Source organism: Maylandia zebra, linkage group LG5 (assembly GCF_041146795.1).
Source record: "Maylandia zebra isolate NMK-2024a linkage group LG5, Mzebra_GT3a, whole genome shotgun sequence".
Lineage (NCBI taxonomy): Eukaryota > Metazoa > Chordata > Actinopteri > Cichliformes > Cichlidae > Maylandia > Maylandia zebra.
Window position 1 is genome coordinate 32,344,125 of NC_135171.1, and position 22,277 is coordinate 32,366,401.

Here is a 22,277-nt window from a genome sequence, read left to right on the forward strand (position 1 = left end):
CACTGTGTGATGCTAAGCTGTTTCTACACGTCTACACACTGTTTGGCTAAACCATTTTTACTAATCCTAAAAAGCAAACTCTCTATCCTTTAGACCAGGGGTGTCAAACTCAAATACACAGTGGGCCAAAATTCAAAACTGGAACAAAGTCGCGGGCTAACGCTAATATTTATTGAAAAAAAAAATCTCTGGATATAAGAATGAATCTTTTCTTATGGACTCAAACAAGTTTTGCTGAAAAACTGAATATGGAACAAGCAAAGCTTAATACTAAACAATATATATATTAACTGTATAATACCAGTAGGCCAGCGCTAATAGTAATTTGGTATGGCTTCGCGGGCCAAATGTAATTAGGCTGCGGGCCAAACTTGGCCCGCGGGCCAGAGTTTGACACCTATGCTTTAGACGGTCGTTTTATCGACACTATTGTGTGATGAGACACAAGGAGAACATTTCTAAATGCAATTTTTATATCACATAAAACAATTATTTTAAAAAAGTGCTTTACTTTTTTTAATATATTTTTGGACAAGAAAAGATTTGATCTTCTTTTAAACTAGTACTCAAACAAATATGATTTAAAACTGACATTTTTTGTTCATTTTCATAATTTCAGTAAATAAATGACAGATAAATAAGTAAAAGCACGTCTACATTTCCTAAACCTTCAAATAGATAAAATGATAAGAGCATTCTTAAGGGTTCAAGTTTTTCTCTTTGCTAATCAGGTGTACGGTGTCACAAATCTAAAGCGCTCTCCGAGGCCTTCACAAGTAAAAGGTTTCGATTCTTGTGAGTCTGCCATGAGATTTAAAAAGATTTCCAGATAGAAACAAATTATTATTCTATAAATGGTGCAGATTTTAAATAACTGTTAATTTTTCCTGCCTGCCACAGGAAATGTATCTCATTTTGAAGAAGTGAGAAAGAAATCAAAGCCTCCAAGTACCTGAAAATGTAATCACGGGATCTGCAGATAACTCTCGCAACCATCTGTATCAAAGAGTATCAGTCTACAATCTGAGAGACACGCATTTGCAGTCTAAAAATAGAATTGGAACAAAATTGTAATTGGCCAGTGTCCATTTATACAGAAAGACAAGACCTATTGGAATAATGTGTTCAAAGATAACTGATCAGGAGCAGAAGCTTCTTCTAACTTAGGCACGGTGCTGGAAATGTTATGGCTTGGGGTTGCTTTGCCGCCTCAGACATGAGGCAACTTGCAGTCACTGATTCAACAAATAATTCTTTATCTTACCAAAGATTATTTAAACTGGGATAAATCTTTGCATGCAAGGGACAAGGCTGAAAACCAATGGCTGTGATGTTGAGTTTTGCCCTGAAGCAGCTGAAATCCAGTATCCAGAAAGCTTTAGAAACCACAGCAAGTAATGCCCACAGTTCTGAAACACTTAGAGCGTGCTGTTAAATGGAGAGGTGATGCAACGCGCAGTAGGAATCACGCTTAAGTGTTTCTGGCATCAAAGTCAAATTAAGCATATGTTTGGCTTTGGTTTTGTTTGTTTTTTGTTTTTTAAATCCCCCCTTCTTCTATTTATATTTTAAACTTTCTTGGAAACAGGGTTGCACAGAATATGTAATTAATCCCCTTCCACCACTGGGCCAGAAGGTAGTTAGCTAGTCCCTTTCTTTCATTATTTTATATCACAGTTTTAAGGAAAAAAGATAAAATCTTTATGAAGATGAAGCCTAAATGGCTCACTTTGATCGATACACTTTGTAATGTAAGCCTGTTTCAAAGAGAGCATTTTCCTTAATATGGAGATTTTTGAGGCACCAAAGAAGCACCGTCTATCTTCATGTAATAAGATAATCTGCCATCTACACTTAAGTCTCAGAATGCTTTAACACAAAGCTTACGACACATTAGAGCAAGTGCAAGAAATTACATTCAGCGTAGTTCAGATCACACAAAGCCTCTGCAAATCTAGCCACATCAATATTTCATTAGATGAAGAAAGTAACACAGATTTTTCTTTCCTAAGCACCATCTCAGTTGAACTGCGATTGTGCTATCCTGATTTACAGACACAAAATAAAAGCAACAGTCATGTATTCTTTATATTTACCTATGTCAGAGTGCTCTGGTAGAGTGCCCTGTTGAAACCTGGCCAACAGCCAGAGAAAAGATAGATTACACACAGCCACATCCCTGTAGAGCTGCAGCTACAACAAATGCATGTTTACCTTTCTTGAATTAATTAACCCCCATGGTGTCTATTTCAAGGGAACTTTTCAAAATCAGGTTACTTCTTAAAGCACATAGATGAGCAAGAAATGAAAAGACGTCACATGGGAGCTAGTCCGAAATCTGCCACCACGTGTCAAAACATCAAAGAAATTATATGTGCTCAGTTCAAATATTAGTTTTTTGTATGAGTGCTTTATCTGTGCTGGATAAAGTTGTGACGTTACACTACAAAATGTAACATTCGTGTGTTTGTCCCACTGCAGTCTCATTTTCACACACATGTATACACGAGCACATTCAGGACAGCAAGGCTGCTAAATTTAATTATGGTGGATTTTAAAAAATTTATCTTTCAGTCAAAGAGAAAAATTAATTTGTGTGCTGCCACTGGGGTCAGAGGTCACGTGTGGGGTCAGAGGTCACATGTGGGGTCAGGGTTAATGCTGGATAGTGCAGAGGCCATATGCCAACACTGGGCTGTGAATCTGTCTTCAGTGAAAAGGGCACAGAAGTGCCAAAGACTGAGTCAGACTGCAGAACAGAAATCACAGAGAGTGAATCTCATATTAACATTTTAAAAGTTCGGCAGCTGTTCTCATCCACAGTGACTTACAGCGAGCTAAAGGTTAAATGTGCTAAAGTCCAGGGACATAATGTCACACAGGCATCGGTGAGGAAGGCAAATGGCAGTCACATAAGGAACGAGTGATACATACTTCATGATTCTGGTCATTTAGAATATTAAGAACCAAAGGGCAAGCAGCGCTCACCCTTTGAAATAATATAATAATCAGACAAGCACAGTTTTGAATGATTTCTACAGCTTTCAGCTGCACCTCCCTCCACTCATTCTCTTCCGTCATGGTGGGTGGAGCCTATCACAGCTGGCAGAGGCCAGGAGGCAGGGTAAATCCAGGTTGCCAGCCTGTCACAGCATCTGCACCTCCTGGCTTTCATCCACTTGAGCTGTGTGATGACAGACGAGACTGCTTACATATATTTTATATGCAGTAAGTGTTTCTGTGGTGATATATGATTATGGCTATTGCATATGTTTTTGTTAAAAACTATACTTATGGACTGAAAGATAAGAAAAGATTTTTCCACACCAGCTGTGTAAGGTTTACAGGAATGCACCTGCAAGATCTTTTGACCAGACTGTGACTTAATTGGACTTCACTAAATGTCTGAACTAAATAAAGTTATAGCCTACTTTGAAATCTGAATTAGCAATAAGAAAATGCTTGTGAATTGAGTCCACATGTTGTTTTCATTAAGACTCAATCATCATCAGGAAAATGTTTACTGAGAACTCAGTGAAGGTGGCTATAGGTTGTTGTTGTTGTTTTTTTGTTTTTTGTTGTTGTTGGTTTTTTTTTTTGGGGGGGGGGGGGGGGGGGGGGGGGGGCATGTATTGCACCAGTATCTATTTAAACAACAGAGATCATCTGCTGCAAGTGGTTCAAATGCTCAAAGTACTCCTTCAGTCCCAACTTCCTTTTAAAGTCATTTACACACTACTGTCTGTTAGTGCTCCGTTGATGTTATCAAACACAAAACATCTATGACAGTCTAATGGTCTTGTGGATACAGGATGATTAAATAATGCATGACAAGGTTTGCAAGAGTGTATGCTGATATGTTGGTGTGCTGCCTGACAGTGTCTCATTAGAAGTAGCAAACAATAATAAACATCTATCAACATATACGTGACTACCAAACTCATTTTTTTAATAAGCAGTGTCATTGTGGTATTCTAGTTCATGAGCTGTAAACACACAGGCTTCCTCAAAATGTGCATTGATTACGACACAGCTGGTCCAACCTACAATAAAGCTTAATGCTGCTTGACGTTGGCATTGTTGATGTTCTGTTGAAACTGCTTTAAATACAAGTGACTGAAATAAACTTACTGAGTTCCTCTTTGGAGAGGCTGCTGGTTCACTCTCTCTGGCTGTTTCTGAAATTTCATGCTGTTTAGTCGTGCTGAGTAAACTTAATAGTGTGTCACATCTGACAATGGCTCTCTGTCTTTAGCAACCACTGATAGCTAAACCATTTTAACTTGTTAGCTGTCCTCCATTGACCTTTGTTCTCCAAGCATTTCTTTTATATTTTTCCTTTTTCTATCCTTACTTGGGTAGAGACATGATTCGGGATGTGGATTAGCAGTTACTAAAATACAATAAATTAGCTGTGCTGTGAATGCATCTGCAAGAGTGGGTGGACTAAGCCACTTTGCCTCATTTGTAAGGGATGAAAGAGGCATCAGAGAGCTTCACTAGTTTTTGGAGCCCAGGGTGCTTGGGTAGTCAACCTCCATCACCACACTTTATATTTAGTTGACAGTATAATAATAACTCTTAAATAAAAATGTTACTATTTTTTATATAATATAATATTTTTTTATATTAATCTTGTATTTTTTTTTTCTGTCAGCACTGAAAACTTCACAGAATTTTTTTTATGTTAATATACTTTTAGAAAGGCCACTTAGGAAAATTGAACCGGGCTGTGCTGAGAATCCGGGTACAGTTATATCCTCCTGAGAATGTGTAATAGAATAGTTTTTGGTTGATATCTTTTGACTTATTTGAGCTACTCTACTAAGATGTACTAAATACATTCTGGACCTTTAATTGAAATCTCATGTGTTTGTGTGGCAGGAACTCACAAAGAAAAGTTCAATAATATTAATTTACCATGCGGGGAATATAAACTAAAAACAAGAGTGAAATATCATTTCAATTATATATATATATATATATATATATATATATATATATATATATATATATATATATATATATATATATATATATATATATATAATTCCTTGCGTCCAGTTATTATTAAATCATTAAATTAAAGTTCTGCTTAAGGAAGTAATACAAGAAGCACGGAAGCGGCTGACTGCCGCACACATATTTCCGGGTCTCTTCAGTTAGTTAGTAACCTTCCTAAGCAAATTTGCCAATTGAACCGCACCCCAGGGGTTGGGGGGAGGGGGTGAGAGGGTCAGGAGTCACATGGGAACGAGTCAGGTTGCTGTCACATGGCTTGTGTTTGCAAGGCTGAGCCGACGGGAGGAGGGGTTTGGACAGAAGTTTGTGTAAGAAGAGAAACTGCTGTACTTTTTCATGTAGCTCTTTAACAAGTTGAAACGCCGAATCGGATCAAGGAGGAGCTGCTTTGTCCAAACAGACAATTATGGAAATCCCTGCCATAAATCTAAAGGTGAGGTTTACTTTCTGCGTTTCTGATTGCCTCGGCTTGTACGCTCAAACAAAAGCTGGTTTTCAATGAAATGTCAGCTCTGTTCCTCGGTGGTAATTCCTCTGTGTGGCAACGACCTTCCTCTGCTTGTGACTCAGATCACAGTAAACTGCTGCTCTACTTTTTGCTATTAAGTAAGAAGTGTTTAAGGTAATGTTCAGGGGATACGGTCCCTGAAGGACAATTTTGAGTGGCAGCAGGTCCTTTGACAGAGGTCATTATTTAAACATATAAACATATTTATTTTCACAAACACTTTAAACACTCATATGCAGTGAATTTGGGGGGAACTAAGGTATCAAAAAATAGTAGAGACAAACTATATTCTGTGATGAACATTAACTGATGAACTGATGCCTTTGATTAACCGTGAAACTGAACAGGGACAAAAGTGTCCTTGTGCTCTGTCCAAAGACTAAAATGGGTCAAATGTAATTTTGGACAGCTCTTTCAAGGATTATAAAACCTGTGATGTTAAAAGTAAGCTTGGAGGACACTAACAGTTTCTGCACGATGGTGCATTTTTATATTCATTTAGTGTGTTCAGTCATTCGTTCATTTATCTCTTAAAGTTTTTTGAAATGAGTTAATTTTACTTTGTTTCACAGAATTGAAGGAAATCATATGTATAAAAAATGCAATTTGGCGAGGTTAAAAAAGATGTCTTCGGTCCTCTTAGAGACCTAAATAAAAAGATAAATCATTGCTGCAGATTAGCTGCACGCAGTTATTATTTGAAGTTTTTAACTTGTGTTTGAGTGATAGTTTCATCATTCTTAGCTATACACTGGTTGTTCTGGGTCTCAGTTCAGTGTAAACACATTTTTGTCCTTCTCTATTCCAGGCCATCGTACTGGTGCACTGGCTGCTTACAGTGTGGTGAGTATGAGCACAGGCTTTTTTTCCACAAACCTGAGGAATTTCTCTCCTCTTTTGGCACACAGACACATGCTTATACTCCTGATTCAGGTCAACTCCTTCACCTACATGTCTCATCCTCTGTGAAATCGCACGTAACTCTCCTGGGGTGTGTAAGAATCTGTCTCGTATGAATTGTGTGTTTCCTTCAGGGGGAGTATGGTGTGGCTGTCGGTGGCCTTCACATGGGCGAACTTTAGCGTTTTAGCAGTTGGAGTGTGGGCGATTGCACAGAGGGACTCAATAGATGCAGTGATCATGGTGAGTCTCTGCCTTCATTTCTTCATACGCTCTTATAGCATCATGTGACACATAAAGTAGTCCAACTTTAGGTGCAGTGCTGCATATCTGTGCTAACCTATTTGTCTGTGGAATCTAGGGCATTCTGTGAGCATCCCTTTGAAAAAGAGCCCTTAATTTACCACAGTACAGTAGCTGAGGCCCTCAGACAGTTTAAAATGGCTCCTTAAGCAAATGTAATTTAAATGTTTGAAGTTTCAGAATTGTCAACCCATATCATACCGTAACTCTGAACCCGTGACTGGTGTTTCCATTGTACATTAGTGACATCAGCTGACTAAGGGGAAAAAAAACTAAACAAAAGTGTGACTTCAGAATTGTTTTTTGATTGTGTTCTGAAGCAAGAACAGCTTTTAATGAGAGCCGTTATCAGATAGAAGGAAAACTTGTGCAGTTGGCTCTTCTGTCTGTCAGAGGAAACTATTAAGTGCCTCATCCTGACTGTGGGTCAACAAAGTACTGAGCCCTTCTCATAGACTGTATATAGAAGATGGCCACAATGGTATGTGGTTTTTCATGGCTTTAGTTTTGGATCGAGTTTCACATTCTGGCTTTGGCTGTGTTCATTTTTTTTTTCAAGTCAAATCTGACCATATTAACATGAGCAGGCAGTGAGGAGGAGTTGCCATCTATTGCTAGCTAGTTTGGTTAGCAGGGTACCTTCATAAAGTGTTGTAATATTAAATGGAAAGCTTATTCTGACTTGCATCAAAACAGGCTTAAAATTACTCAAGTGTGTTTTTGTATGATTGAACACTAAACAACACCAGATGTCAAAATGCTTTATGCATTTCTGCTGTAACGTTGGACATTTTAGCATGGGACCTGATTGGCCCGTGAAGCCAACCTCAGGGGCTGCAGCTTTTGGTGCTTCAGCTTCAGCTCTTATTTCATTTTTCAGCCCCAGAGGTTGCTACATTTTAGTTGTGTGTTCACTGCATAAATAGTTTTATGCTGATGCAAAATATTTGTTACACTCTAAATCTTCATGTCCTTGTAATGGACGGATTCTTTCAGTTTCTGTTTGAATGATGTGGTTACTTATTTTATTTAACTAAAACAAACTCTTTACTGCAATTGATGGGAAATTATATTAATCTCAGGGGGCTATGTAGCTTTGTGGATGACTCTAACCCACTATGACTAACTTTAACTGATGGATTTAACAAAACTATACTTAAAGTCCACCTTTGTCCAGGCTTTGAGTGTTTGAAATGAAGGGATGAATCTTGAACAAAATAGCTGTCTACTGTGTTATTCTTTGACAGTAACCAAAACGAGAGTTTGACAGTACTGGACTCTGTCACTGTACTGAACTTAATTTAGACTTATAGACGCTGGGATGTAACCACAGGGGAGCCTTTTACCTTGTGTACATTAAACTCCAATGTCATATTCACTCATGTCCAAGATCTATCAAGAAAAAACACTGGTGCACAACTAATGGATAAGCAGGATTTCTTAGCACTGAGTGGTATTTTAAATTGGATCAATCACCCGCCCAATCAGCTGCAGGTAATATAGCCCACTGTATATCTTTTCCAGTATGGTTAAGTCCTGGCAGCATTTTTCTCAGGTGCCTTAAGTGAATTCACTTATTTTCAAGTGTTTAACTAATAGCATGTTTAACTCATATTTAATTCTTTTTTTTATTGGAAAGTTATTTCTCATTTAACAATATGGACATTGACTGTCCCAAATTATAAGACAAGATCTTGTTTTGTTTTACTCTTTTTGTAATGGCTTGCCTCAAAAATCTTTTTCCAGAACATGTATGCTATACTTTAGTTTTTTTTAATATCACACCCACCAACCAAATGACTTCATTTTCCATGTTACAATTATGTCGCTTTACATGTCTCTTTTGTGTGCTCCCTGTAGTTTCTGATAGGGATGATTTTGACAATATTGACCGACATCGTCCATCTCGGAATATTCTACCCTCTCGGTGCCTCGACCGACTTGTTTCGCTTCGGCGCAGGGATGACCATCCTCAACCTGCTGCTCAAACCCATTTCCTGCTTCTTTGTCTACCAAATGTACCGCGAGCGAGGAGGAGATTACAACATCAACTTTGGTAAGTACGACTAGATGGGTCACGTACAGTAGCATAAAACATTTCGAGATTTAAAAAGATTTTGGCTCAGGTTCCTCAGTTTTTCATTTTGTTGTCATGAAAACTGTGAAAAGGTAATGAAAGCAGAAATACATACACAACACAGAGGGTACATCTCCCAGTATAATTTCAGAACTAGTGAGAAAGTATCTAAAATACCTGAGCCTACCCACCACTTTATGACCAAAGCTCTAAGGTATGGAGTAATGCATGTGTCCAGGGGCACTTTGATGTCTTCCTTGTGTTGTTTTATGCCGTTTGCCATGAAAAGCCTGCCGAGAGCAGCAACCTGGCAGGACGCTGAGCGAAAGCGCTGGCAGATGATTCCACCGTCAAACTGATTAGTTACAGTCACAAGACTTAAAATGCAGAGAAATATTTGAGCTGCAGCTCGGCCAGTCAAAGAAACCCTTTCTCAATGAAATGTTTATTACATTTGTGTGTCATCCTGGCAACCAGTTTATACTGCATGGAGAAACACATTAAGCCCATGCAGGCCTACGAGTGTATGATCTGCCATGATAGCACATGGACAGAAATAGCACAGGAGTGATGTGGAAAGAAACACAGATGGACTCAAATCTGATGAACACAGAAAGAGACTCTTTGTGTTGGCACTGACTTTTGGGTGTATAGCGTTCTGTTTGCAGGCAAACATCTAATAAGCACGCTAACAAGTGAAGGGATGTTTGATCAAGTGTGTGTGGTCATTGATTTGCAGACTTTATCTCTCTCTGCTGAGAGCTTTTCCATTAGAAATCCCACTGAGCTGTGACGTCCGCTGGACTCTTAAATCCCGGAAAATGTTACTCATTCATTAGCGATTGATCCATAATAAGAGCAACAACAACACAAATGGGAAAAATAAAACCACATATTGTTGGTGTAACGCAATTTTATTACTATTAATATTAGTATTATAGGCCAAAATACTATGTTATTTCATGTCACGCTGGGTAAAGTAATGAAATTTCTCTTGCATTGCTACCCAAAACTGCAGTTGACAAAATATATTTCCTGCATGCTTGGCAGATAATTGAATATTGATGAATGTGCTCTCTCTGTGGTTTTACTTTACCGCCACATTCACACAGCAGGTACATCCATTAGAGTGTGTAATGACTGATGAAAGCGGCTAATGTCAGTTTCAGACTATGTGAGTTTTAATTGCTGCCTGATTGCGTTGTTGGCATCTATATGGTTCCCCGCTGCACTGAGCACTCTGGGAACCAGACAATCAAGTGTGTGTGAGTGAACTGTTGATTCAGGTATTTGGGGCTCCCAGAATTTTGATTGATGGACCTCTTATGGTGGTTGAATTACTCTGAGTTTGTGTATTAGACTTAAGTTTTACATCCAATGAAGCAAAAACTGCACATTTGAGCCGTCACACTTTTGCAGTCAGTCAAAGTGACTGTGGTCATTAAACCAACCAGTGCTTAGCACCTATAAACAGGCAAATCCAGACTGTCAAAGCACATAGAGGTGAGGCACGTACTTTACATGGGTAGATGAAAGCATTGAAAAAGAACAGCAAGTAATAAGCTGTGATTTTTGTTTACACTGTGAATGATTGGCAGGTAATTAAAAGCCATAAGCAAAATTGAAAGGAAAAGGTGCCTTCTCATTTGTGAGCCATAGATGGTAGCATTTTTTTTATGTACATCTTGTTTTTAATGGGTTTGGCCCTATTTTGTCTTCAGACCTGCCTTAATTCTTCATGGCATAGATTCAACACGGTTCTGGAAACATTTTTCAAAGATATTGATCCATATTGACACAACTGCATCACACTATGTTGCAGATTTGTCAGCTGAATTTCCTTTTCCATCACATCCCAAAGGTTCATTCTTAGATTCAGATCTCGTGGCATTACAGTGAGATCATTGTAATCTTCAAGAAACTATTTTGTGATGATTTGAGGTTTGTGAGATTCCAACTTATCCTGCTGGGTAACTTGGCAGCTCTCGTGCAGTAGGAATTGAGGCTTATTAGACAGGGCACCCTTTTTTTTTTTTTTTTTACAGTCTTCTGTAGTCCAGTTTAAAATTGTAGCCTCATTTTACTGTTCTTAGCTGAGGGGAGTGGTGCCTGCTGCTACTGTAGCCCATGTTACAAGTTTGAAGGGTTTCAAATTCAAATTCAAATTTTATTTGTCACACACACACAACCATACAAAGTATGACATGGGGTGAAATGTTTGTAGCTGTGCAATGCCCGACTATTAAATGACAGAAAAAAGTTTTACAGTATTTACAATTTACAGGTTACTACAAAAATTTACAAATTAACTTAGAAATTTACAGTAAAAAATGTGCAAATAGCAGAAAGAGGTTATAAAGATTATAAAGATTTTAAATTATAGAAAGATTGTTGTTGTTTTTGTTCTGCACACCTTGGTTGTAATGAGTTGCTTTTGCCTTCCTATCAGCTTGAAGCACTCTGGCCATTCACTTCTGACCTCTGGCCTCAACAAGCTACAAAAAAAATGTGGACAATTTTTTTTAGAGTGAAAAGGCTCCATCTTTGAGTTTGGTATCCTATTTATGTTTACGGCTAACTGCAATCATTTTGAGGTTTTAAATTGGCATTAGAAAAAGCCATTTATTAATGGTTTGAATAACTTCATATCTCAAACTGTGCCAGTGTTATCCAGGGTCGTATTTGCTAAAGAGACTTAGCAAGTGCTTAAAAACACACACACAGATAAGATTAATTTTTATCTCTGCGTTTGTGTAGTTTGATTTTTAATCGTGTGCATGCAAAGACTATTGTAGACAGACCAAATAGCAGTCTGAACAGTTTCCACATCATACAGTAAATACTAGGCCTAACGCCTACCAGGGACCTTTAAGCTTTAGCCAACAAATGCATATTTAAGACTGTTTTTAGGAGTCTCATTTTCATACAGTGCACCTCAAGACATTGAAAAGTTAGTAAAAACTCTGCAGCCAGGGAAACTAAATACAACAAACGACTGGAAAATTGACGGTTGGTTGCTAGATAAACATAGCACGTCTGAAATGACAGACTCGTCTTTTAAACACTTATCATTAATTTTGAGCAATGAGTCTGCTGCCATTATGTGTGAACTGTACCAGAACTGTGCCGTGATGTAAAGTGCAACAGCCTTGCTAGCAATAACTAAGTAAATTGCAGCTTAGCAGACTGCCTGCCATGCATTACCCTTAAATTAATGTGCTCCTAAATTAAATTAATGTGCACTCCTTAAATATTTGTTCCCAACTTAAAATGTCATTATTTTTCTTGCATGTCATCCTTTGCTCTTTGGCATACCTTACTGTCACACCTTAGTATTTATTTTTTGTAAAGGCTGATTTTTGTTGTTGTAGTTGGAATTTGATCATTTCTTCTTCTCTTCTCTTCTCTTCAACCTTTTGACCTCTCAGACTTTGAGACCTCTGTGGACAGTCGATGCACTACGGACAGTGCTGACAGTGCCTTTATTGGGCGCCGCTATTGATTCCTGGCCTCTTCCCTTTTTACAGTTTCTCTCCTCCAATCATCCTCTTCCAACTCCTTCTATGCAGGAAGTAAGATTCCATATCAGGCTGCAGGATGATAAAGAGAAATAGATTAATTTTTGTCCCCTTTTGTATTTATTTCTAAACAATCATCTTGTCAGTGTTCTGCTGTCCATCTCTTTGTGTTTTTTTTAATGTGTCTTTTAATTTGACTGTTCCCACCTTCAGTAAGCCCATACCTGCCTGCATTGCTATGTTTGTTTGTAGAGATTGCTCTTATGCAAACACTATTTATTGTATTTTAGGAGTTTATATGTATCTGAAAGTTTGCATCAGCTATATGGTTTATTCAGGTTTTTAGTCCCCAGATGCCTCATTTGTGCTCTTGCATTGTATTTGCATGTATTTAAAGCAGAGCTGCATGATGCTGCACATTCTAAAATGAGCCTAATTAAAATCAACATGATGTGATGTGATACTAGACAGTGAGTATGGCCTGGTTTTATGCACACGCTTTGTTGAGCTTTATGTGATGCCATCCTTTGGTCAATCTTTGGGCTATTGCCAATATTCCCACACAGCTGCAGTGAAACCAGATTTCTTGTTTTACTGGCGTTAAAGGTGCATGTTTGTCACCGCAGTTGGACTCTGGACTGTGCAGAGGTGCTGTCTTTGAAACGCCAAAGGGGATAGTTGATATTCTGGCCATGTCAGAGTCAGGACTGTTTGTTGTAGATGCTTCATGTGAAGTCCCTTTATAAAAATCTTTCATAAACGTTCCCACCTATAATACAGCAAGGAAGCTATATCCTCTGGTAAATTTATTTATTTATTTTTTTCAAATAATCTTGATTATTTGACTGCTGACAGAAGGACAAGAGATTTTTCATGTTCAGTCTCACATCAGTGAAGTTCCCGTGCCCAAACTCTTCTCAAAATGACTAATCAAACAGTAGTGGGGAAATGGGAGGAATTTCTTCTTCCATCAAAGAAGGATTTTGAATAAAAGTGGCTGTTTTCTCAGTCTACCATTCATCAGAGGGAGTGTGTATTTTTAATGTATGCTGGTAATAACAGATTCAAGCACTGTCATTTATATTTCTACAGACATGGCTGGGCACTTGACTCAAGATAGCAAATCTGCATAACCGTTTCATGAATCTGTGTGTAAGGAGAAAGGGAAAACAATAAAGAAAAAGATTTGAGCTTTCTGGGTGCCAGTACTTTAAATATGTATATCAACAACAGTCCAGTCTCCAAGGTCCATGATTAGATGTGGTTAAAATCTGATGTTGAAGACTTGTGGCTTGTCTCTGCAGGTTTCCCTTCTGTATCACGAAACCGAGATGCCTATCAGTCCATTGACCAGCAGGATGGCTCCTCTACCTCAGGAAATCCCTTCAACCAGACGCCGGACAGCAAACCAGGAGTTCGCGCTTACTGAACCAAGCAGCCGTTGAGCAATGCAGTGTTTTCCTTTCAGCAACACCTGCCCAGCACTTTGGGACAAGTATTATAATCGATTCTGTGTCGTCCCTGTTTTGTACAGTTGGCGTGTAACTCTGAAAGTTTTATTATGCTAAGTAGTCATCTGTTTGAGCTTCAGAGTGAAATGTGGCATAATTACACCCATTTTCATTTCAAACTTTGGCACATACCTGCTGAACGCACGCAGAGGAAAAACTGTTCTCCCATTCCCATGCTGTGATGCCGTACTTTTCACCTTCTATTTTTAGTAGACAGGTGTTGAATCGAACTGCTGTGTCTACAGCGGTTTTGTTTTCTGTTACCTTTTTTATTTCCCACAAATGTGGTACTTTCGGATGCAAAGAGTCCGTTTCTCATTTTGTAAGCAGTAGATTAATATTTTTCAATTGATCTTTTTATTTTAAATATTACAGTTCTGCTGACTAGAATGGAGGTTTTTGACTAACGAGAAATGAAATTAATGTGCATTGCTGTGCCTTGGAAGTTAAACTTTGGGTGAAAAAAATACAAAAGCAATGTGAAATTTGAACTGCTTCAACCAAACTGAACGCATAGCAAGAACTGTAGTTAATGTTTCATCTCCTAACTTGGCATGAAAATACACTCACTGCAAAGCAGATGGGCCCTATTCATTTATGCTGATATTTAGTTTCTTCATACTAAGACTTTTTTCATATCAAGCTGCCAATCTACCAAAATGTAAAATATAGAGACTGCTGATTTTGTAGCATCACATAATCGTCAGTTAATGATTATTAAAAAAAAGTAAACGATTGTTTTCTTTGTTATTCTAATAGTTGCAAGTAAATTGCTTAAGTATGCAAAACCTGTTTACAGTGTTTAGCGTAAATTACAGACCACACCATACTGATATGTTACAATATGTCTGCTGTGTAGGCACAAGAGATATGAGAAAGTATTATTACAGTAAAAGTGTTCAAAGCTTGAAATGTTCACATCAGCACTGTGGTTACTGAAAATGTGCAACAAGTCGTTCACTGAGCTTTTCAAGAAGTGTGTACTCTCAGTTTTTGTTGGCAGATTGTCCGACTATGGTAGCGATATGAGTGTAAAGAAAAGCGGCTACAGGGATTGCATCATTTGGACAATTTGGACTCGGTTCACTTTTGAAAGTGTTACAAGATTGGAGTTTTGTGTTTTTTTGAAATCCTGATAAACTGTGTGACTAAATGGAGATGTGGTAACTATACTGGTCACAGTATAGAGATGTGAAATTATGCATGCCATAGTAGCGTGACATATAGATCACAAGACACACCTTACTTGCAGTTACTAAAGAGCCTGTAAGAAGCATACTAAATAATGCAGAGTTGCAGTTTGCTGTATTGCTTATGTAAAGTTATAACTTCTAAAGTTTAAGTTGTATTTTGAGAAACTGTTTTTGCACCACAAGAAATGCAGGTTACCATAAATTAACAAGAATAATTTAATTAAGCCAAATGTTTAATCTAATAGCCTATTTATGTTATTTATCAAGCCTTTACGTTAGGTTTAAACAGACATTACTGCTGTTGCTACTAAGAATTTCTATAGTTAAGATAAAAAATTAAACTAACACTTAACTCACATATCACAGGCTGAGGCTACTTTCACTATAGCATGGCCCCCACGTACCTGTATTCAGCCCTGGCAACATCTGGATCGTGTCCTTGGGCTTTCCTTGCAGACTTGGATCAAAGCATCAGTGAGCTTCTGGACAGACTGTAGTCCAGGTTCAGCATCACAGTTCATAAAGTCTGGATTCAGGCCTGTGGAACATGAGGGCCAGTCAATATCATCAGTGCCTTCATCATTCAGGGAGCTGCCTATGCACGTTTGCCATATGAGTCATTGTCCTGCACCAGGTGGTACTTAGTGCACCAAGATAAGGTCTAACAGTGCGACTGAGGATTTTATCCAGGCACCTAATAACAGTCAGGGTTGGTTAGCACATTCAGGTCTGTGCAACCCTCAAAGGATATACCTTCCCATATGTTTGCTGTCATGCTTGCACATGTTGCATAGTTTTTGCCGTCGCATCTCCAGACTTTTTTGTGAACCACCTCTAATTTGTAAGGAGAACTGGATGTAGCTGAGGGTTCTGGTGTTCTCTACCACCGGGCTGTGAGCAGAGGTCCCACTACATCACATCATGCTTTCATTCCACCCTCGTGGATTCTGATTCTGAGAGTTTGGTGTGAAACACACACAAGTAGCCTGCCAGAGGCCTTTTGTTGTGCTCTGGCAGTGCTCCTCTTGTTCCTGCCCACATAAAGGAGCAGGTACCGGACCAGCAGCTGGATTGTTGCCCTTTTAGAGCAATGTATTTCTTTTGTGTTTAATGGTCAATCTCCTCCACACCTCTGAGTGTGCAGGAGACACACAGTTAACATGGTGTGGATGAAAATACCTGAAGGAGTGGGCCTGAGTGGGCTGCAGGTTTCATCTCCTAACAAAAAAGAAAATGAAAACATCAATCAGAGGGATCTGTGATCTGTGGCCTCCACGTGTCATTCGCACAAAATCAGGTGAAATTGATGAAGAATTATGTGGAAGTTTAACTGATTCTGTGATGATCACCTTATTATATGACCTTATTTTTTTATTTTTTGTTTTGCACAGTCCATTTTCTTGCAATTTAATTTTTTTTCTTTTACCTTCTCTCATATACCTAGTTCCTCTCATCCTGCTCCACTAACATATATCTTTACCATTCATTTGTACCCCCGTCACAGAAGACAAGAAAAGACATTCATCTTCCTGTCCTCCATGCACTAAACCATTTTTGCACTCCACTGTGCATGTTCTGAGAGTCACACTACTTTCAATTTTGGCACATTTTGGCAAATTCACGCTACAATGAGTGAGTTAAAATGACACAAATGTTTAATACACACAAAAGAATCATGAAAGTGAAGGATTCGTTCTCCACTGCCTCCCTCAGCACAATTATAAAAATTCAAGTGACACAGTTGTACACGCGTGGAATGTAAACCACCTCATTAGCATTTTTTACCCACACCTCTGGTGAAAACAGGTGTGGCTCAGTAAATTATGTTGTAAATGAAAACATTTTATATACTCTAAAAGTAGTAAGTTAACAGATTATGAACCTGCAGTCAAGGTTTTTGTCACTAAGGGCTTTTATTATGATGAGGTAGTTAGCTTAAATGGTTTATTGTCCTCAAATGTGCAGGCTGTTGAGCTGAAAGCCCTTGAGCTGAGAGCTTTGTCATCTGTTTGTAGATTGTAGTACTTTGTGGGCTTCTTTATAAAGCAGGGAAATTCAGTTTCTGCCACAATAGTATTGTTGAGTTTAAAAAAATGTTACAAAACAGTGTAAAATTGACATAAAAATAGAATTAAATGATTTAAAAATTATATAAACTTCATGTAAAAGAAAGAACATTTCAAAAGAGTCTTTCAGAAATAAAAATGGGGACAGTTCACCAATTTGTCAAAGACTGCAAATCAGTATATTCAAAGTATTTGCTCATCATCTATGGTGCGCAATATTAAAAGACTCGTAGGATTGGCCAGATTCCACACACAAGGACGAAATCAAAACACAACGATTGTGATCCACAGGGAGCAGTCGTGTAAAATAGACACGATTCTGTAGTGGTGTATGCAATGGAAATCACTGCATGAGCTCAGGATGCTTCAAACAATATTAGTTATGTATTCAGTAAACAGTTTCTTCTTGCACTGGTAAGTGCAACCTCTACCATTTAAAGACAAAAAAATATGATCCTAAAGCACTGCCACCTTTTTAGGGAGCTCAATTAAGATGCACTGAGACGAAGAAGCTGCTGTGTGCGCATACCAAGAGGTTAACAGGTCAAAAAAAGTAAACTCTTAAACCTCTTGGAATAAACCCCACATATTTTAACATCCACGCATCCATTCTCTTCCGCTTATCCTCGTCAGGGTCACGGGGGGGCTGGGGCCCCTAACATAGGGCGTGAGGCAGGGTACGCCCTGGACAGGTGGCGCCAGTCTAATAGAGACAGACAATCATTTACACTCACACCTAATTTAGGTTTACCAATTAAGCTAACCCAAACAAGGGAAGAAAGGCCCCTACCAGGTGGTGGAATCCAACTTAGGACCTTCTTGCTGTGAGGCAACAGTGCTAATCACTGCACCACTGTGCTGCCCTATAGTGACACACTATGCTTTTGATTAAATGTTTGCTTTTTTCTATGGGAATGAGTTTTTTCCCTCTATAATTTTTACTCTCTACTGTTTGGTTGGCTAGATGGTTGATTTAGGATAATAAATGATTGATCGCATTAATGAGATTGTGACTTACGCACTGTACTGCCCTATTCAGCCTTGTTGTAAAAAGACACCTTTGAGGTGATGGCTGAAAAGTTTTGAATATACAAAAACACAAGTGAAGTTTGCAAAGTGTCTCATTTCCACTTTCAACTTGGCACTCCACTGTTTTAAAAGAGACAAACATATATGAGCAACCCTCCAACTATAAACATGGAGACAGCAGACATATTTTTTTTCTCATATTATTTATCTGCCATATTGTAGGTCATCCAGGAGGGATGTCAGCCAACAGCAAGCCATAAAACTGAAAGAACCAAACAGCACAGTTAATATGTTCTCAGCATACAGAGTAGGCTCACGATTGCAGTTCAAGTTGAGTTGATTATTCACACCTGGGGAAGATGTTTAATTCATTTGGTCAAATGATTTGAGGATACGGTCAAAAACAAGGTACCGTGATGATCTTTGAAAAATAATTTCCTTTCTTTTTTCTTGTGATAACAGCTAGCTGAGGACATAATGTATAGATAACCTGTGAAAGATAGAATGAGAGGCTGTGGCTTTAAAAGAGAAAGGGGAAAAAAAAAAACAACGTATGAAGACGACAGAGTGTGAAGGTGCACCAGAGGAGGTGGGGGAGGAGGAATGGCCACGAGCTCAACAAGCTGTTGATTAATAAGGAGCTGCAGGACTGCCTCTCCTGAGCCTTGCATGCATTCAGGTTTAACACATCCTCGGGCTCACACCTGATTCCTCCGAGTCAAGGACACGCTCACTCACTGCCATTGTGGTATATGCAATAAAACCAACTCAATTTGTCAGCTCTGTTATTGCATTAACCATGATCCCTAGAGAGGTCTGAAAAAAAATGAATGCGTGGGCATCAGGACTGCAGACTTCCAACACCAATTTTCAGCATCTTTAGGTGTCCAATATTTCTGAAATGAAACTGGCCTGTAGGGTTTTTAAGGGAATTTATGTTGTTAAGTGAGCTACGTTTTTATTCCTCCATATTGTTTATTTAGGAAATCTGATAATTTCTCTGTGGTGACTGAGATAAATGATGGCATTACTACAGTTTCATTTTTTTTTTTGTCTCTAATGAGATACATTTGAATATAAGAATTAGTAACACAATCTAGTCTGTTAGCTTAAATTTACAGTTTATGTTATGGCGGTTTTACGTATTCCATACACTCATTTTTCATTTATTTTTGCCCTTCTTTCTCTTGTTAGTCTTTATTGTTTTCTCTCTCCTCAAACAAAAACTCAGGTTAAAATAAATTTCTATTTATAAATGCGATCTCTGTGTAAATACAAAGGAAAAAATATTTTTAATGACATGCTTTCAGCTGAGGGTGAGGGTAAAAATGTGACCCTGAAAGCAACTGAGGTCAACCTGACTCCCTTGGCTGTGTTCCTGGGTAAATTATACAACATGGGGGAAGTGAGTGATAAAATATATATATATATTTATTGACAAGCTCAAGCTGACGAGTCTCTAATTGAGTCTAGATGCACAGGAGAAAGAATCTTTGGCTTTCGTAGACGATAAGTTATGGAAAGCGTTACTTTGATATCCCAATCTTCAACATCTTAACCCTCCACCTGCTCTCTGGAGCTCTTCGGCAACCAGCAATAAGAAAACTACAAAAACAACAACAACAACAACAAAAATGCTCAAAAGTCCTCTGAGATTAAAACGTGTTTACATGTGAAATTGATCCAGCAGTGACATTTTTATGCCTCAGGCATCTTGAGTCCCCTAGGAGAGCGCTCTCAACCCTTGACCTTTTCACACTGCAGCCTCGTGCATCTGCCACCAGCGATAACGGCATCAAAATTGATTCCAATTACCCTCCAGTCCACACGAGCCTGAAGAGAAGGGGGTCAGCAAACCCCTGCCCATTAAGCAAGGACTGATTTATTTGCAGGATATAAAATAAAACTAAGTAAACCCAGTGAAAACAGAGTCAGTGTTTCTCAGGGTTATTTCACAAAAAGAAATCTGGAAAAAGGTGCTACTTCAGCCCTAATTTCAGTTCAATTAAACAGTTCTGAAACCATTCTGCAAAGGCAGTTTGGTTATAACAATCACTCAGTCTGCATCACATCAGGAATCATTAAGAAGACAGAAATTTAAAGACAAATATTCACTTACAAATAGTGTAAGTGAATAAAAAGGCCTAGAACTGACAAAAAAAAGGAAAAGGTTGTAAATAACAAATGTAATGCTCGTGCTCTGCAAAACTCATAAAGGCCCAATAGGAATAATCACAGGAATAATGACTGATATCCTCCCTGGTTCTTGGACCTCAGGTTTGTAGTTTTTTATGAGGGAGGGATAGCTCAGTAGGTAGAGTGGTGATCGAAAGGTCGGAGGTTCGAATTCACTGAACCGCTACTCTGAGGTACCCCTGAGCAAGGTACCGTCCCTACACACTGCTCCCGGGCGCTGGAGTGGTGGCTGCTGACTGCTTCACTGGGTGAATGGGTTAAATGCAGCGGGCTTATTTCCCTATTCTTTATTTTTGAGAAGGATTTTCTCCTTTGAGAGTTCATGATTCCTCTATTTTGAATTTGTTTCTTTTGTAAATTAGCTTAGCTTTGGAGTTCTGTATAGTTTGTCCTTTCATCAGCGTATCCTCAGTTTTCCATTTCTGCATTCTTAGTTTAGTTACAGTTTCTTCCTGTTTTATTTTGGTAGTCTTTCATTTCTGGCGCTGTTTAGTTTTATTGCCTTGTTGGCTCATTGTTCCTGATTAGTTACAGCTGTGTTCCCCACCTGTTCTCCCCTCGTTACCTTTTGTATAATTGTCTGTCTCTGCTTATCGTTTGTTGTGTTGTCCATTTTACTGTGTCTCCTTGTTCTGTGGTCTCAGTGAAATCTGATATTTGGATTTCCTGTTCTGCAAATGTTTTGGGATTTTTGGGTCCTTTGTTTATTTTGTTATACTTCTGGCATTAAAGGTTTATTTTTTAATTTTGGGTATGCAAGACTATAAGACACTCAATGTTTCATAACAGAGACATGTTTTTATATTCACTTTAAAAATCATCAACACTGGTTGGTATCCTGGTAACAAAGTCCAATATCTGTGAACATTTGATCTAATTTATGAGGGAAAAAAAGAGTAAAGAAAGTTGTGGCCATCAGGTGTAACCATGTGACCCTTATATCAAACTTCGAAGGAAAACTCTTACAAGCTTAAATGGAAAAACCAAATGGTCTTTGATTTTTCTCAGCGTTTGATTTTATTATCTCTAAGATCTTTCTATATATACAAATGTAACGCACTAATTTAGCAATCTGTGCTTAGAAATGCTTAATCTCAAGTGGTCATGTGACTTCTTCTGGACACTGTTTTAAACTGCCCAACTTGCAAAACTAGCTTGCTGGTGAGTAGATGACTAGTAGATAACTGGTGAGTCCGACCTCCAAAAAACATGAAAGTGACCAAAAATAATTCTTCTTCCTCCTCTTTGTCCTCCTCCCTTTAGGGCTCACCACAGTGGATCATCTCTACATGTCCTAAAATCCTAATACTGAGGCTCTGAAATGTGGAGAAACCATCTTTTATATATAGTCTATGCTTTAATCTTACAGAATATTCAAATATTCTCACTACGCAGGCTGCCATACCCTTTTCCAACTCAACTAGGTTACACTACAAGCCTCAGACATGGAGATATTACTCTTCTTATCTAGATCTCCACTAGAAAGTCTGTTAATAATGTTCCTAAAATGTTTATTCCTTTAACATTTCACTGGGACCAAGTATTACAGTCAGATTAATGTATAATTTATTAGGGCAGTCCAAGGGCATCAGTGCCTGAACAGACTTCCCATGACTGTGATTCAGAAGCAGGTATTCTTATTTATTTATTTCTGTTAACTTGTTAATCCTTTGTGGAAAATTTCCATTGCTCTCATATGATCTTTGTAACTGTAATCCATTCGAATATAATAGCACATTTTAACAAATTAACCTGTCAAACCATTTCCAGCCAGCTAATTTTTAGAGCTAATTAGAGTTATGTTTTCATATTAAGTGCACTTCTGTATGCAGCATAATTAAGACTTTTAACTGTATTTTCACCCTCATTATAAAACCATGTGGTTTTATTCTTAATCTGCTCTATTTGCACTAACTGCATTCATCTTATTGTCATACATTTAAATTTCTTCCCT

General features: G+C 38.3%; 1 protein-coding gene across 1 annotated transcript; it reads left to right on the forward strand.

Annotated features, from left to right (window-relative positions):
• Positions 1–5,235: 5,235 nt before the first annotated feature.
• On the forward strand, positions 5,236–14,575 carry agtrap (angiotensin II receptor-associated protein). The gene is made up of 5 exons (XM_004547435.3): positions 5,236–5,455; positions 6,339–6,373; positions 6,565–6,673; positions 8,594–8,789; positions 13,633–14,575. Exons 1-5 carry the CDS (start codon positions 5,429–5,431, stop codon positions 13,755–13,757), a joined length of 492 nt encoding a protein of 163 aa, XP_004547492.1. The 5' UTR covers positions 5,236–5,428; the 3' UTR covers positions 13,758–14,575.
• The last annotated feature ends 7,702 nt before the right edge of the window (positions 14,576–22,277 follow it).

Bases quoted from the DNA above. Each gene is read 5' to 3' on its own strand.
- agtrap (XM_004547435.3), top strand. From the start codon at position 5,429: ATGGAAATCCCTGCCATAAATCTAAAG. The intron at 6,374-6,564 runs GTGAGTATGAGC...TGTTTCCTTCAG, and splicing joins CACTGGCTGCTTACAGTGTG to GGGGAGTATGGTGTGGCTGT. The intron at 8,790-13,632 runs GTAAGTACGACT...TTGTCTCTGCAG, and splicing joins AGATTACAACATCAACTTTG to GTTTCCCTTCTGTATCACGA.